Source organism: Tamandua tetradactyla, chromosome 1, assembly GCF_023851605.1.
Source record: "Tamandua tetradactyla isolate mTamTet1 chromosome 1, mTamTet1.pri, whole genome shotgun sequence".
Taxonomy (NCBI): domain Eukaryota; kingdom Metazoa; phylum Chordata; class Mammalia; order Pilosa; family Myrmecophagidae; genus Tamandua; species Tamandua tetradactyla.
The window spans coordinates 82,635,323-82,653,436 of NC_135327.1; the positions used below are offsets into that span (position 1 = coordinate 82,635,323).

Here is an 18,114-nt window from a genome sequence, read left to right on the forward strand (position 1 = left end):
ACCATCGGAAGTTTTTGATAATCTAAGAGGGCCAGAAGCAATCTTCCAGTTGTGGTTTTTCACAGTTTTTTGGTTCCTTCTTTAAATGTCCCAAAAAATGAAATATGCTTACCTACTCTGCTACTTCATATTTGGTCCCTAGGAAAAGCAATTTATCACTGCTAATAAACCACAAATGTAATGATTTTCTGATGGGCCTGCTCTAAGCGGAATAATTTATAATTTATGCCAATAGCATGATTTTTGGGGTTTTTAATTTCAAGGGTTATTTTAGAAGTACAACTTATCAGGGACATGTTTCACAATTTTTCCAGATTAACCATTCACAGACTACATATTATCAAATAAAAACTTGTGTTATTAAATAATGGAAAAGTTGGCATAGTAATACTTATACTGAGGAACAATTGAGATATTTAATCACAAAGCCACCCATTTACTCAGGAACAATTGAGATATTTAATCACAAAGCCATCCATTTACTCTATAACTCAAGTATAAGAAATAAATCTGCTTATCTTTTCTAAATATCCTGGGCCATTTTTAGCAATGTTTGTAGTATCAGATGTGGTTTGTGAGTACTGTTTGATTCATCCAGGTTCTGGACTGTAGGAACAAGTCCGGGTATGCAAAAACCATGGATATTGTCCCATTTCTACTTTCTTATTTCCATGTGAACTGAGAGGGGTAGAAGCTCTACTTTTTAAAATATTTCAAATGTATACACTTTGGTGATTTCAGAGAATCAAAATGAGTTCTCAGAATCCTGAATAGCATGCTATGTCACTCTCCTTTATGCTCATCTGTATAATTTATGTATCATCCTTTTAAACAATGATGAAAGTATCCTTTTTCTTAAGGGTATTCCCCTTTATGTTAAAAAACTGAAGTTTTTTGTTTTGTTTTTGATAATCCAGTGATACTGAGAAGACTGTCATAGGTTTCCGTTTTTAACTTGCAATCAATTCTTCAAATTCAATGAGAATTTAAAACCGATTTTTGTTTTTCTAGCATACATATCTCATTTCTTCCTTTTGGTCATCTGGGATAGCTGGCTTACATTGCTTGCTGATTTATTGAAGGGAGAAGGATACGTCTTTATTCTAGGGCAGTAGAGGAAACCAACGGTGGTGAAATGAACCTCGCAGGGAATACCTCTGCGGCTCTGCCTTCTGATTAAAGTATAATGTTTTGTTATGGAGGAAAAGTGAATGTTACTGTCTCCAGCAACCACATAGCCATGTATTATAGAGGCAGACTAGACTTCAACCATTCTTGTGCTGCTTAGCATCTGGAAAAAACAAGGTCGTTTAGTACCAGTGGGGTGGGCGCTGCAGACTCAAAATCAACATTTTGCTGGAGGGAGTATGGATTTCAAGACAGCTGTAGTCAGGGGAACAGGTGGGAAAGACAGGACTTGCTTGGCTCATACTATGTGTCGGACACCATGCCAAGCAGATAAAATGCCGTATTATTTCTACTCCTTATAGTAATCCTGAAATGTCAGTGGCTAAAAAAGTGAAAAAAATAAATAGGCAATGGCTATTTTCATCAAATACAGTAATGGTGGTTGGCCCACTCAAAAGTATTCAAGTTAGAATTTTGATATATTAAATAGATCCTATTTTAGATCAGCCACCCCAAGTGGATTAAAATATATACGGGCAGGAGAGCACCGTATTTATGGAATGTCTGCTATATGGCAGTCACTGTGTTAGGCTCTTACATACATAGTTCTGAAAACAGCTTTGCTCAGTGGGAGGCTGGACTTTGAAGCAGCTAGATTTGGACTCACAGCCAGGCTCTATCACTTACTAAAGTCTGTGGCTCTGGAAAGATGGTTACTTTTTCAGAGCTTCTGGAAATTAAAGATAATAGTGCCCACCACATAAGATCACTATGAGAATGAGATGAAATGATGAATTAATGCAAAATACTCATCAAATGGCATATTAGTTTATATGAATAAATACTCTATTTATTCATTCAGTCCTCAAATGTCATAAAGTGCTCTCTTTGTCCCAGGTGTTATTCTAAGCACTTGAGATACATTGGTGAACAATACAAATAATTAAAAATTATTCTTAGAGCACAGTGATTACAAGCAATCTCCAATTTCAGGCTATAGTATGTTTGCATCCTACCATTTCCACCTGGATATTCTTGGGAAGTTTATATATCTGTAAAATGGAGATAAACATTTATCTCATGGTTGTGGGAAAGATAGAATGAAATAGTCTGAGAGACAAGCGCTAAGCATGGTCTCTGGCACATAGAAAGTAATTCAATAAATGGCAGCAGTTGATTAATTTTATTATTGCTATTAATACTAATTTCCCTAAGGACCTTGAGAGGAAGGTATTGATGCATTTTAACGGATGAGAAAGCTATAGCCAAGTAAGATTATGTGCCTTGCCTGGGACCACAGAGCGGCTTGGGGATGGAGTTAGGATTCAGACACTCTATTTTAAATTTTAAAATATTTCTGATTTTAAAGGCCATGTTTTGTTTTGTTTTGTTTATCCTGGGCATCTTCCATGTGAGCATATGGACATCTGCACTGTTCACCACTGTTATTCTGATAAAATTGGATTATTGTGAAGATTTATTAGCAAACATCATATCTAAGGAATGTGTAACATTTTCTTTTTGTGTGTCTGTATGTGATTAGCTTGATATTATTTACCTCTAAATATAATGTTGTATCCCATCTGAACTATCATATTCTGAACTCTCCACCTTTATGACATTTTCTCAGGATCTACTAGCCTTGTGATTTTTACAAGGTGGACATGGCTAGTTGATGGGATGGATAGCAAGTTGGAGTAGTGTCCTGTGGTTTTTACATTAACTTTAACTGGATCATGCAAAACAACCTACGTCTTTACACTTGAACTTGAACCCAACTCCTTTCACTGTTCTCAGCTGTGACTTTTCATTCCTACCTATGTCTGATCTATTTCCCATTTCTTTCTTATTGGCCCATGAGTTGCTGATACGATGCATACTTTTTAAGATATGTATCATGTCATCACCTCATGGGCCAAGATGAAAGTTGGGTGCATTTTGGAGCAAATAGTGTAGTAAATAGTGCGAGGTATGTCGATTTGGATATTGAGTCTAAGTCACGTGTGAATTTAATGTCTCCTCTCCCTAACAGTACTGTGCTTAATCATAAAAATTATTTTCAGAAAGAGCTGACATTGCTCTAGGGATATTAAGTCAAAATTCACTACTTTCTCCCTTTCCTTATCCCCAGACCCAATCATGTTTCATTTTCATTTTCCAGCTGGAAAAACTGACACATAAATAACCTCCATCCCCATCCCTGGCTTTTTAGTTAATGTTAAATACTAAAAAGAGGCCATCCTCAACAATCCAGTGTAGTCTTTCTGATACTGGGCTTGGCTAAGGCTATTTTCTAGGTAGATAATATATTTCCTCAGTAACAAAATCTCCATTATTTTTCCCCATCTTGACACTCATGAAATTAGGCTAGGCTACCTCTATATAATAATGTTTATTTAATGTGGTGGTATTTTCTCCTCTCCTAAAACAGTTTCAATTATTATTCAGTAATTAATCAATTGTTCAATTGATGGTATACTTTAAAATCAGTGGTTCCTTTGACTTAAAATACAATAGCACTTTTATTTTGAAGGGCTTATCTCATTAAAAGGGCAACTCCCAAAGGGAAGGATTTAGAAACGTATGTGGCCTTGTCACTTTGGGAGTTCAGACAATTCTAAACTCATTTTGCTGTACGGAACTACTACACTGGGGTAGAGTTTCCTATTTAGCTTGGATAGACTCACTTTGGTGAGCACCCATATAAAGCTTCCAGTATGCACTTCTTTCTTGTGCTGGGATGCCTTGCTGGAAAGTATGAGACCTATGCCTTGAAGTTGCTTCTGTCAAAATGGAAGTGGAGAACTGAGGCTGACTTTTCAAGACAACCTCATTGCTTTGGGGACTCCCCTGAGCCTACCTATGCAATTCCTTTAATCAGCAAAAATAATAATGGTGATTATATAAATAAAAATACCCTATATTTATTGACAAGCTTTACAACTCTTTACAGTCTTCAAGTATGTGTGTGTGTGTGTGTGTGCATGTGTGTCACTTTACAAGAATTTTGTGAGGTTGATAAGGCAAGAATTATAGTTCCCATTTGTAGATGGAGCAATGAAGGTTCTAGAGTTCGTGACGTGTCTATGGAGTATCCAGGGAATGAAACTAGGTCTTTGAAATCTGGAGGGTCAGGGTGGTACTGGAGGAGGGACATAGATTTCGGGCTTTAATCTCAATTCTGCCACTTTGCTAGAGGAGTCATCTAAGGGATTCCCTTGATTCTTGGCTTGGCTATTAGCTCATCGGTGCAACGGGGATAGTCAAACCTGCTATGAAGCGCTCCTCCCAGCATCTTAGATGATACTAGCCAAGTCCTCACTTCATTCCCATGGTGGAGACTCAGTTGTTGGGAGGTATCATTTTTATTACTCTTTCCTAGAAATCACTCAGCCTGAAGCTAAAACCTAGTGCTCCTCCAAGAAATAAAATGGTTAAAGAACTTTGCACACTGAAATGAACCACATGAACACTGGTTAGTGATATTATTTTGTCATAAGGTTGTGCTAACTGGAAGGCAAACTTACTCAAGAGACAAAGATGGGAGAAGTCAGAATAGCCCCGGAGGCGCACTCCATTTGGAAAGGGTGTTTTTTAACTTATCACCTGTTTACAGTGATAGCTATTAGTTAAGTTCTCCCATTAGTTGTGATCCCTCCTACCCACTGCCAACAGTCTTAATCCAGCAGACTACACAAGAAAGCACCTCTCCACTTCCAGGAAGAAGACATATTCCGGGATGAGAAATAAGTTTAAAGAAAAAAAGAAGTTGCAGCTGTCAAAGAAAAAAGTATGGCATCAAGACAGTTCTGTTTTTGGTAAGAGGGATCTTGGTCCTCTGTGATGCAATCTTCAGGTGATCCCCCAATTTGGATTGTATTGTATACTCCTGCCTGGCCCCCTTAAATCACACGACAGGTGGTACTGGGCTTTGCTGGGGGAAGGGGAGGCGGGTAGAAAGAAAGATTTCAGAGGGTGCTTTATTTTCAATTCTTTAAATCGACCAGCTCTTTGGGCTGATGACCCTAATGCGATTAACCCTTTCCTTTCAGGAGTGGGAGGGAGGATAGAGGGAGAGAGGGAGAGGAAGGGAGAGGCGACCTCTGGCAGGGCAGCGACGGTCTGGGCTGAACAATTTGCGGTAATAATGAGGGACAGCGCCGCGCTGCTGCTGATGGCGCTGACCGGCTCTGTGACCTGATTACGTCCCTGAGTGTCAGCAGCTGAGCCTCTGCAGAAGGAAAGCATCCCATCAAATCCATCCTCACCGCAATCACTGCGCGGCCCGCGGAGAGGCCAGTGAGGAGCACGGGAGCCATCAGGACTCGTTAGCACCATTTACCGCGGAGAGGCCGAGCGCGCGCACGTGGGCCGCACCTTCAGAATAACCCGGACCAGAGCGCGCTGCCCCGCGTCAGACGCCACCACCCAGGCCCGCTCTCCTCTGTCGCTCGTCATAATTGCAGATTTAATAGCTCCAAAGATCGCGTCGGTCCAAAGAGGGGCCCAGGGGCTGCCACGCATTTTATTTGCCCTCGTTTCAGAACAGTTTAGGATACCTTATTTCTGCAAACATGATGTGGAGGCGACTGTACTCAAAGCAGCAGGACAAACAGACTTCCCCACAGAGCCCCGGTCTGGTAAAGCAGAAGCCTCCCGTATGCGGTTCTTTCCTAATATAAATCATTATTTTACATTGAAAAAACGTGGATCGGAAGGAAGGCGAACAGCTTTAGCGCTGCGTTTCCTAAAGCGTGCTCTGCAGACATAAATTGTATGGGATGCTCCGTGGGCAGTAAGTCTGGGAAGAGCCGGGTTAAAAAAGTGACAGGGGTTTTTGCTGGTGTGGAAGCTCTGTGTCTGGCTTACAGGCCAGCCCCGCCGCCTAGCACCTGGCCGGGCTCCATTCATATTTATGAATCGCAGGAGTCACTTCTCGGCAGGACACGGAACCCTCGCGTGTTTCCTGACCTGGGAAGCCCGTGTTTGTGGAGCATCTTGGGGGGCTCATTCTTTGAAGGTGCATACTTAGGGAAAAACTGCTTTAATGCACTAGCCTTTTCTGAAATGGGGAAATAAACCCTTCAACTGGCCTCATAGGGGAAATTTGATATGTTAGTAGAAAGAATGAGGTTGTTTATTGTTGTTATTGTTTTATCTTTACAACTTGGATGAAGCCAGGGTGAAATTCATACAATGTTACGAACCCCATGAACATATATTTTCCACTCTCTAGAAAGAGCTGATTTAAAAAACGTTATCCTTTTTCAAGAACAATTTAATATAGATTTCACAAAATGGCATTTCATTTTTATGCCATTTAAAAACTTTATATAATGCCATTTGCAAAAGAGAAAATAAAATCTTTTGTCAGGCTTTCTTCAATTTTGGTTTAGATAACAAGGCCCAAAGGTCCAAAACCATTAGTTAAACATATTACACAGACTTCTCTCTTCAGAATATTTGGGAGAAAGCATGAAGACATCAATACCTGAATTTCCAACAAAACATCTGCAAAATGTCCAAATAATGTATTGGTTAGTTTTTTAAATATTTAAAAATGATATAATTCTCTATGCATCATTTTGCAAGTGGCTTTTTCAACCAATCTTTTGTAGTAAAAATACAAAACTTGTATGTAAAAATATCACCAATTTTATCATAGTTTCCATGGGAAAGGAGGGAGAAGGAATGGGAGAGGAGAGTAGTAAGGCCTTAGCTGTATCTGTAATATTTATGTCTTTTCAAAATAAACAAGAGAACAGAAGCTAATATGGAAAAATGTTAATCACTGTTACTTATAGGTGGTTAGAATAGGGATGTCTTTGTATATATTTTTTGTAGCTTTCTATATATTTTATGTGTTTCACTATTAAAAATGAAGTAAAAGAGTATATATGAAAGAAAAAAAAAAAGGGCAGTGTGACAGTGGCTCAGTGGCAGAATTCTTGCCTGCCATGCCAGAGACCTGGGTTTGATTCCCAGTGCCTGCCCATGCAAAAAAGAAAAGAAAAGAGTATATGTGAAGCTTCTTGAATTCCTAGTCAACAGGCTTATCTGGGTATTTCTAATGCATCTCTTTTGCTTCAGTGGCATTGTCAGAGGTATACATTGTTTCTGTCTTTTACACAGGGTTTAAAAATAGTTTTCAAATGTGGGCACCTATAACTTTATTTCACCTAAGTACACCTAATAAAATGCCTAAAAGGGGCTTGATAAATGTTTATTGAATAAATTCATTATGTCTTAGTCCTTTGGCTGAGATTTGGGTTTATTGTAACTTTTCTTGGTTCACCTTGTAGTGATTTGCTCTAGAAGATTCTCATCTTTCTATTTAAATTATGCGTTAAATTCCTTTAACAACCCATAGTTCAGGGTCAATTGTTGGCTTGTCACCCAAATAGAAAAGCTATAATTTATTAAATGCCTAAGACCTATCAGGCACTGTGCTAAGCACTTTTTCTGCTATTATCACATTGAACCCCACAACAAATATATGTTTTAGTAATCCCTGATAAGGAAAACGGAGATGCAGAAAAGTTATATAACTAATCCAAGGCCACACAGCCAGAAAATGACAGCGTTTGTGTTTGAATCAGATTTATTTGCCCCAAAGCCCATGCTTTTAGCCACTCTGTTGTCTTCTAGTGACATTATTTTGCTTATTGTTATAATTCAGAGGGACATTCCCATATAAGCATTATGTTTCTTCAATGCTCACCCATGTGTTTTAAACCACTTTTAAAAGTTTATGCCACTGGTGTGTACATAGTGGTGTGGTACACCTCTTTCTCCAACCTTCCCTCTGCAGCCCGACGCTCCCTGTCAGTGGAGGCAAGTCATGATCAGCCATTTCTGCAACCTCTAAGCTACCATGTCTGGACTTCTGTTAGTATCAGTAGATACTTGTGATCACAAATGGCCTTGTGATCATTTCAGGAAGTAACCCCTACCCCTTACTGCTGCAGCAAAATCCTTCTGCCTCATCAAATCAGCTCTGTTTCCTCCTTCATCATTCATCATATACTGATGTATGTATTCTTGGGTAATCTGAATGGGTAAATTTCTTTAATTTTTATTCTTCTTATATATTAAAAATTATGTTGTTTAGGTGATATAAGTATTATACTTGACTAGCTCTTTAAAGAACAAAGGGGGAGACTGACTTTACTTGCTGCCACTTAAGGAAATTTCACAGTGGTCAGGGACTTATTTCATCAGGAAATATTCTGAGCTTCAGTTAAAATGTAAAATGCTTTCTTTGGCCCCAGGACAAAATAAAATTTCATTTGCTTTTACTTTTCTGCAATAATGCCAATAAGGAGATATTGCCAGGGGCACAAGGAAAGCCAATTCTATTGCTGAACAAATCGATGGTAAATCTACTTGCCAAATCCTGAACATATCCACTGAATGAGTGCTAGGAACACACACACAAACACATACACACACATGCAAACACATAACACACATACAAACATACAACACATACCCTTCACCCCCACTCCCTCACTGAGCTATCCAGGTTAATGATGAACTTTTCCTAAAATAACTGATTGTTCTACTACTAAGATTCTCCACATTTGCAAACTCCTCACGTAAACACACAGCCCTTACCATGGGCTTTTGTGCCCGGGTATGAACTTAAGACACATATCCATCTTGATTCATGACAACAGACAGTGTTTATTCAGTGATAACTATGTGCCTGACCCAGTTCCAGGCACTTTACATTAATTAACTCATTTATTCCTGCAAGGTTGATGCTATCATTATCTCATTTTTCAGATGAGGAAATTGAGGCACAGAGAAGGTAAGGAAATTGTCCAAGGACTCACTGCTCGTGAGTCGCAGTATTGCTCCTGAGCCCATTCCATTTGCCTGTATACTCTCCTGCCTCTTGCTGTATATTCAAACCAAACACAGGCTTCCAGAAAATACTAGAACAAAGCTTTTTAACAATGACAATGATATGATGATGATTATGGCAACCATTTATTATGTTTTTATCTATACTCGGGTGTTATGGTAGGCTTGTTTCACACATTATCTCATTTAATCTTTGTTGGGGATTGAATCATATCTACCAAAAAGACGTATTCAAGTCCCAATCCCTGGTCTTATGGATATATACCATCTGTAAATAGTGTTTCTGAATACATTATTAGTTAAGGTATGACTAAACTGAATAGGGTGGACTTTAATCCAATGTGGCTGAAGTCCTTATAAGCAGAGGAAATCAGACACACCCGTAGAAAGCCACAGGAGGAGACCAAGAAGACAGATTACCATGTGACAGAGACAGAGATTGAGCCATCATCAGAATGCTACAGACTCCAGCAGAAGGCATGGAGTCTTGATGTTGGATTTCTAGCCTCCTAAACTTTGAGAAAATAAATTCCAATCATTTAAGCCAACGAGTTTTGCGGTTTTGTCACAGCAACCCTAACAAACTAAAATAATCTTCATAATCTTGGAGCTTAGATTTTGTTTTTCTCATTTTATAGTTGGCAAAAACTGAGGCTCAGAGAGCTCAAGTAATTTGTTCAAGGTCACAGAGCTTGTAATCGGCAGACCTGAGGTTCATACAATTCTATAGCCAGTGCTCATTCCATTGGTTACCTCCATAAATGCCTGAGCCACTGAGCAGGTAAGTAAAGAGAACTAAGATGCTCTCAGCAGTGCCACAGACTTTAGCAATTTCAAGACTATTTTTAAAATAAGACTGACTGTTATTCAGCTAATTTGGCAAATCCATGATCACTAAATACCAGCAGGACACTTGCTTTGCTTTCAGAGCAAAGTCAGGTATGATATAATTTTAAAACACTTTAACATCCTTGGGGGAAGTTATGTACTTTGGGCTTTAGAATGTAGTATTTCTGTCAAAATTAGTCACAGGGGCTCTACTGAACAGTGTCCACCCTATGAATTAACTGCAAATGAATGGATAGGGTCAGAAAGGTCTAAACACAATTGAAGTTTTTCTTCCATATTTGTTTATAGCCACTCATTGGAAAAAACAAGGGAATTGAAAAACACAATCCTTAAATATATTGAGATCCCCCACCTCTTTAAACTTACTGAGATCCAGTCAAAGGAAACAGATTCCAAAACAGGGAAACAAAACTGCAAGTCTCAGGTGATGGGCTTTCTTTCTGTTGAGCACTGAAGGCCCAGAGCTGAAGGCAGGGGTGTGTTCCCTGATGGGGAGGCCAACCTGGAACCCCTGTCCTGTAGAGCGAGAGCCTCCGCAGGCAGGCTATATGCACTGCGGAAGCGGTTTGTTGACTGGCCTTCTCATGTAGATTCCACTGAACTTCAAGTTGCTGTGGAACCTCATAAGACTAGAAAGGGGTGGGGCCTAAACCCACTGGCAGAAAGGCGTGAATTCCAAGTCAGAGCTCTTAAATACAGGCCATCTGGCCTTTGTTCCCAGGTAACCAAAGAATCTCAGCAGATAGAGAGGAAAGATCAGGGCATTTTGATACTAGAAAGCCTCTGCTTGATGACTTCTCAACAGACCCAGCCTTGCCAAATTGCCAGCAGAGTAAAACCTGCTTTTCAAACTTAGGTTTAGATTGTACTGTTATTACCCCTGGGTTCTGGGTAAGGTGCACTCTCAGGTTTGAAGAATAGCTGATGTCAAGACCTCAAATGAAAGACTCTCTAAATATGATGAGTCTTCTCTTAGGTACCTTTTCTGGGAAATCTCTGTGAGTTTCTTTAAGGAACTGAATACAGGCTGGATGTGGCAATCTTAGCTCACACAGCATTTTGAGGAAGGCTAATTAATGCATTCACATCTTTTGAACAGCATTAATACAAGCTAAAGGCACACTCACATGCATGCACTCATACCATACATATGACCCAACATATAAAGCAAATCATTTTTGCCTTTCTCTTTTTGGTGTAATTTGACCATATGTGCTCACTGTTACTACATAAGGCTCAAACAAACATCTTTGTACTAACAGAAGCAGGGCCTGCACTGTTTTCTGGGAAGATGATTATGTTCACTTTCCAAAGATTAAAAGAAAAATTAATGCTACCATGAATATAGCCAATTCCTCTACTGAAAATGTATTTTAAATCTTGGACTCTTCTTTATGCCATTAGGCACATGGTTTAAAACTAGGTGTAGTTGTATGGTGTGTGTATAAAACTTAAAAAAATTTAAATTAGGGCATATCCTTCAAAAAAAAAAAAAACAAGAAAAACACTAGACTTACAATAATCTCTCATACATGACTTCATGAGTGGGCATTAATGATTTCTCTGCAAATGCACATTTTTTCCACTTTAGGAGGTGTATGTATAGTATCAAGTAAACTATAATCACACAGGTTCTAAGATAAAAGTTTTTAAAGTAAAATCAACTCTTATTCAATATGTGCATGGTACCAATCAAGCTGCTACTTGGAAAGCTGATTGTCTTATGGATATTTATGGGTTGGAGAGCTATCCTCAGGGTTGCTGACTGGCAAAGGTCAATAAAGAAGAGGTTGTAACTCTATCCCTTGTGAAGGGGATAGATTTGTAACTGGCAAGACAATTAGCCATTAAATCATCAGAAGAATACACTCCTAATAATTCCTTTTAAATAACAAAGCATATTCCCTATTATAAATGCTCAAGTGGTGGGGCATAGTACATTTACTTGGATGCTGGAACAGAAAAATTAGGGGGTAATGCCCATCAGTGAATATTGTTTCTAACTTGAGTCCTTACATTTGCAACTCGATGGCTAATCACCTGGGAAAAGCGAAGCAGGGTGTTCTGTTCTTGGGCATAGCTCTTCAAAACAGCTTTCTGGACTGACCTGATCGAGTGTGAATTACACGGATAGCCAACTTTTCCTGTATATGGATACCCCATCCCTCCAGACCTCTTAATAGGCTTTTGAGAGCCTCCATTTAGAGCTGGCTGCATAAAATGATCCTTTGATGAAAAGGGATTGGAACAAGGGTTAAAGCAGACATTGAAAGGTTACTGTAGAGGGCACAGCATCCATACCACCCTCCTTTAATATGTGTGGTGTGCACCTGTGATAAGATGATTCATTACACAGGGCCTCTCTCTGACAAGCTCCATCGTTCAGCCCATGGGGTTCTGACGGGACAATCCTGCACCCGCCCAGTAAATATAACAAGGTCAGCTTTTTTTCCCCCTGGGGCATAGATGCAGACAGTTTAGCTTATAATGCATCTTTGTTTACTCTTTATGTAAAATAAAAATGGGGTTCAAGGCACTGTAATTCCGTTTCTGCACAGAGCGGTGCAGGCAGGGAGCATGTAAGCACACTGCCAGGTAAACAACCCTGGGAAGAAAGACCACTGCAAGGATACAAGGTATTTTCCCCTTGTGTTACATCACAATTATCAGCAAAATTTGAGAACTGACTCTCCTGACCACAGAGGCTGAGCTCTGTGTAAGGCCTTGAGAGGAGAGGGTCCCTAATGTCATCACCTTGAACTCGTTTGCTTTTCATATAGCTTTGAGGTTTATTGGGATCTTAAAGAGGGAGCTGCCCTCTCCTGAAGCTTCCTTAGTGCCTTGGTGACCTGGGCACATTAGCAGGGAATAGACAGCACTGGTCATGTGATGCGGGACTTTTACTGGCGCTGATAGATGGAGTAAATTCACAAGTGTACAAGAGGCTAAAGGAATGAGCTTCATGAAAATGGGCAAGAGGCTGAGGAGATGCAGGTGACTTGCAATTGGCTTCCCTTTCACTTGTCCTTTTTTTTTTCCTTTGTCGCTTTTACAGAACTTCATCAATCCTCTCCTGTCACTTTCCCTTCCTAGATTTTATTCAACATTCAGAAAATGGGCTAACTTGATCAAGGCTAACCTGGAAATCTTACAGCCATTTGGGAAGGAAATTTACCATTCTTCCCCATTATCCAAGTTAAAAAAAAGTGGGTAAAAAGGCAAAACTGACATTTTATTTTTAAAGTTTTACTATTTAAAAAAACAAACAAACCAAAACCGAATGCCCCAGTAATGAAACTTAACTTCTTCAATGAAAGTCATAATATGAGTCATCATATAGAAATAAAAACAAAATAAACCTTTGACATTCTAGGGGAAGGAAAATAAAAATCTTGCTCCCAACCCTTCTCCTATTCTTGACATCGCTAGTAAACATTATTTACTTGCCTCGAACGGATGCAGTTACATATCACTGTCATGCAAAAGAAATTCATTTCCTTTCCGAGTTCAATCTGCCATAAAAATGCACTCTTGTTTCCATCTCCCACTCACCTGTCCTTGTGCATTAGTAACTAGTTGACCTGTGACCCCCTGAAGACTGGAGAGGGCATTGCCAAAGGCCTGTGAGCTTGCTATGGAGCCCATGGCTGCTGCTGCTGCAGCCGCTGCAGCCTGACTTGCTAGTGGATTATTAACCAGCTGCAAAGAGAGAAAAGATCAGGGTGAAAACCACCAAGAGGCACAGGCACAGCACACGGATACAACATTCATTGGGGGTGCGGTGGGGGTGGTGGTGGTGTTCTTGCACCAAATGGCTCATGCAAAGGGCCCGGGACCCGCTACAGGCGCCCTGGTGACCTATTCCCTCTGAAGCTCTGGGGTCTGGGGGAGGATGGAAGCAAGGCTGGAAGGAACATATTCCCCACCGACCTGGTGCTTTGTGGAGCTGGAGTTGGGGACTCACAGGAGGGGTGGGCCTGATTTTTAAGGGTTGAGGCAGGCTGTTGGGGTCTTCCCAGGGGGAGGGATATTTCTCAAGTCACTGGATTTTGTCCTTGAGAGTAAATAAAACTATAAGGTAACGTCTACTTTTCTTGAGCTAACCAGACAGAATGTGGGATTAAAACAGGGTGGGGATGGGGAGAGGCGTGGGATAGATTTTAAGGATTTCTGCAAATGAATCTATTATTCACATGTGCGAACTGCAATTTCTTTTAGGATTATCGGGTAAGACAGATGCCTTATGACACTTTCTTTTTGGAGGAAAGGAGGAAACCCAAGTGAGTAGAAGCGAACTCTGCAGCCTCTGTGCTCTCAGAGGGTGAGTTTAGGCTGAGGTGTTTGGTGAGGGGGGGCCCTCGCCCTAAGGGATTCAAAGCCAATGAGAAGGGTTCTTTGGTGAATGGCCAGGTTGATATCTGCTGGCAGCTTTAGCTTTAGCTTTAGCTCTGGTTTTCCTGAGGCCTCTTTCCTGGGACAAGAGTGAAACAGGGAGAAAAGTTTGACAAGAGAAGGGGTGGGGTGGCTGGAGAGACCTGCTCAGGGAGGAGGTTATGGCTGCCAAAAATCTGCTTTTCCATGGAGACCGATTCAATATTCTTTATCCTGCCAATTTTCCACACCACAGGTTTTCAGGCCTTCTGACCATGAGGCAGAAGGATGGCTTGAACTAAAATCTGCATTTAGGTTAATGACTAGATATAAATTCAAGAAACATTTAAACTATTTTCACAGTATTGGTTTTGATACATGAATTTCATTTGTATTTATTCTAGGGTGTTATTTTTTCCCGTATAGTTTCTCTCAAGTAACAACAATTGTTGTGTATAATAATGCGTTTTCCATCACCAGTTCTCACATTTATGAAATTCCTGTATTTTAGCAGAAACCTGCCAAGACTAAGACTTGGTAGAAAAAAATTAATGCCATACTTAATTCAAGTCCTGGAAGCTCTTCTAAAAATGTCTTTTTCTTATTTTCTTCTTTACTTACTCTATTCTCTGTCTCAGTCTCTCGCCTCTCTTTTTCTTTTCCTTTTTTCCCCATTTTCTTTTTCCCCCTCAAAACATATTTTATTACTTAAAGCATTTGGAAATTTGCCTAGAGTTTATATCATTTGATGAGGAAGGAAACACTAAGTGTCAGAGGAAACATAAAAAAGGACAGGGATTTAATAATTTTTCCATTAATGTGATATGCTGATCATATTGGTTTCTTTGTGCATTTATAACCAAATTTCATATAACTAGCTCTACAGTAATTCTGTTGACCCAGCACATGTTTTAGAAATGAAAATCCATCTTAAGCTCATTACTTTATGTCTTTTGCCTTTATCTCTCTCCTAAAAGACAATAATAATTTTCTTTTTAAGGAGGAAAAAATTCTCATTCATCAGCCTCAAAAGGACCTCTGTCTTATCCCAGATTGCCACCATAGGATTTAAAATTCAGGTTGGCCTTGATTTTGGTTTTCTGAGTATATTTATAGTGTATATGAATTGAGTAATGATATGCTTCGAGAGAAAATTCTCCTTGTTTTTAGCTTGACCACCTACAGTGAGAGTTCATACCATGCTCTTTTTCTCCTTCCTGAAGTGAAAAAACTGCTTGGGGGAATATCTTTCCCAAATTGCCAGTATGGACACTGCCAAATGCTGTACCATTCTCAAAGCACTTATCAAGTACTATGTTTACATTGCTTCAATGCAATACAAACTGAAATCGTAATGAAACTCCTACGTTTTGGGGAGATCTCAAACTGAGATTCCTAATTCTCAAAGAAAGATTAAATAATATGCAGATTGGCTTTAGTGTTGAGTATGCAATTTTGTGTCCATAGTTTGAGTGAATATATATATATATATTTTGTGGGGGGAGTGAATGCTCCGGGACTCGAACCCAGGTCTCCCACATGAAAGGTGAGCATTCCACCACTGAGCTGCCTGTGCACCCAAGTTTGGATGAAGATTTAAATCATTACATACAAATTGTGCTCTGAAGAAGATAGTCATTCCTACCTAGTGAAGAAAGAGAAAATATTTTTAGAAACTTTAGGACATTTCACTAACATCTAGGACAAGCAGCAGTTCATATAGGAAATTATGGAATTATTTTCTGGATTCAGTACAAAAGTGTAGACTAAAAATTCCTTACACTGAGGACACTAGTGTTAGCGATAGTGCCACATATTTGTTGTCAACTCAGGCACTTAATAAAGGATAAACTGCTATCACTTTGAATATAAAACTAACAATAAAAGTATCTCCTTAAAAGCGAGCTTCTAAGGAAACAAAGAAACAAAAAACAAGCTTCTGAGTCGCTGTATTGTGGGGTGGGGAATGAATGCACTTCTTTCACTGCCGTGGAAGATTGTTTCAGTAACCACAAATGGGCACGATTTGTTTATTCTTTAATGCTTATTTCCTCTATATCCTGGTTCCAGGTTGAAATCCAATTTGTTCCTCTTTCGCTTCCCTTTTAATGGAGCAAACACCAACTTAGATGAGTTGTCTTCCTTCCATCCTCGCATCCTGGTGGGTCTGGGCAGGTGCCATGCTGGCCCCTGGAACTAGAGGTAGAACTAAAGGCATGGGAGTGTGGTCTGTACAGACAGTGGGTCCAGATCAGTCTGTGAGCTGACAGCTTATCTGGTGAGCCTTGGTGCTACTGATGGATGGAGCTTCATAAACATCTTTTGGCTTTTCTGTCCAAGACTGCCAAGGCAGGGATGTGAAAACATGCATTAAGACAGGGGGCAGGGGTGGGGGCGGGGGTAGTGGGGAAGGCATACATGTTCCTCTTATCACCTCGGGTCATGTCACTCTGTATTGTCCTCAGTCATGTCATATTAGCAGGGTTCCTATCAGTACTTCCTCTTGATTGGAGACTCAGGGTAGATTTGGACAGCGGGAGCCCAGGCACAATAAATGCACATAATGAGCATGTTAACTTTCCAGAACCAAGTGGATATTTGAAGTTGCTGCCTTCAGATATTTCGTTGCCAATGTACCTAACCAGCAAAGAATGGCCCAAATCAAGTCTGACTGTATTACATGGTTGCGTTTTCAACAGATAAACTTGAAAGACACGCTGAATTCTGGTGCATGCTTGTTTATAAATGCGGAAGCTCTCCAAGCAGGGATTTGCAGAGGGCTAGAGTTCTCATGTTTCCATGTAAATGGATTCTGGGTTTTGAATAGATTAAGCTATAGTTATAGAATCTGTAGATAGTCTAAGAGCCTGCTAATAGAGATACTTATTTCTTGATTTTTTGGGTGAAGAAGGGGTGGGAAGTACACGGGCTGGGAATAGAACCCAGGTCTCCTGCATGGCACCACTGAACTACCCTTGCAACCCCAGAGACACTTACTTCTTAAGAGACAATTTTTCCCCTTAGAATTTTAGAGAATAAAATAACCTAGAAGAATTTTTAAAAATAGCTTTCTACCAGTGAGGCAGGGCTTCAGACCTTCCAGTTCCCTGCCCATCCATTCATGCACTGAGGGCATCAGCTCTGAGACTAGGTTATCCTGGCTGTGACTTTAAGTAAGACAATCCCTCTAAGCCTCATTTGCTCACCTATAAAATGGGTGTAAGAATAGTACCAACTCACAAGGTTATGATGAGAATTAAAACAGATAATTCAAGCAAAAATTTTAGAGAAATACTTGGCTTATACCCTGCTGTTAAGAAATGCTAGCTAGCTATTATTCTCTCAGAGCATACTGTGTATGCAGGTTTTAAACTAATTGAAATCAGAACTCACCTCCATAAGTATCTTCTCACTTTGGCCGTAATGTAAACATAGGTAACTGTATTCATATAAATATAAGAAATATTTACAGCAATTCTCTTTTACCCTTTTAAAAAGAGCAAGTTGAAGGAAGTGATTAGCAAACTAATATGATTATTAGATGAGGTCAGTTTCACGATTTGGAAAACAAATACGATGCTTAAGTGTTTCTGAAAGAAGTATTTAGAACTCGGCTTTCTCTGCCTGTCCTGGTCCCCTTCTATTTGATGGGAAGTATAGAGAGGGATTTATAGAACTAGTGTGTTGAATCTGAGGTTGGGGGTTGGTAGCTGAGCAGCAAGAGAAGACTTTACTTCTTTTTAAGACATTATCATTGTAGTTAATTTAGAACATCTGTCAGGCTTCCACAAGGACCCCCATTTTGGAGCTTAATTGCTGCCTCATGTCAAAATGTTGTGAGTGACTCTTCCCCACAGTTGCTCGTTTGACAGTGAGGGCACAGAGGAGAAGATTAAA

General features: G+C 39.8%; 1 protein-coding gene and 1 long non-coding RNA gene across 5 annotated transcripts in view; one reads left to right on the forward strand and one right to left on the reverse strand.

The window, feature by feature from the left end:
* POU6F2 (POU class 6 homeobox 2) overlaps positions 1-18,114 on the reverse strand; it is a 506,010-nt gene that overhangs the window by 41,793 nt on the left and 446,103 nt on the right. The window contains exon 6 of the mRNA XM_077162553.1: positions 13,399-13,545. Coding sequence (XP_077018668.1) covers positions 13,399-13,545 — 147 coding nt within the window. The remainder of the gene's footprint in view (positions 1-13,398; positions 13,546-18,114) is intronic.
* LOC143649470 (uncharacterized) overlaps positions 12,465-18,114 on the forward strand; it is a 37,681-nt gene continuing 32,031 nt past the window's right edge. For 3 of the 4 annotated variants that reach the window (XR_013159030.1, XR_013159033.1, XR_013159023.1), the window contains exons 1-3: positions 12,465-12,840; positions 14,065-14,167; positions 15,218-15,296. This is a non-coding gene — a long non-coding RNA (uncharacterized LOC143649470). The remainder of the gene's footprint in view (positions 12,841-14,064; positions 14,168-15,217; positions 15,297-18,114) is intronic. The other variant, XR_013159032.1, reaches the window with a different exon arrangement.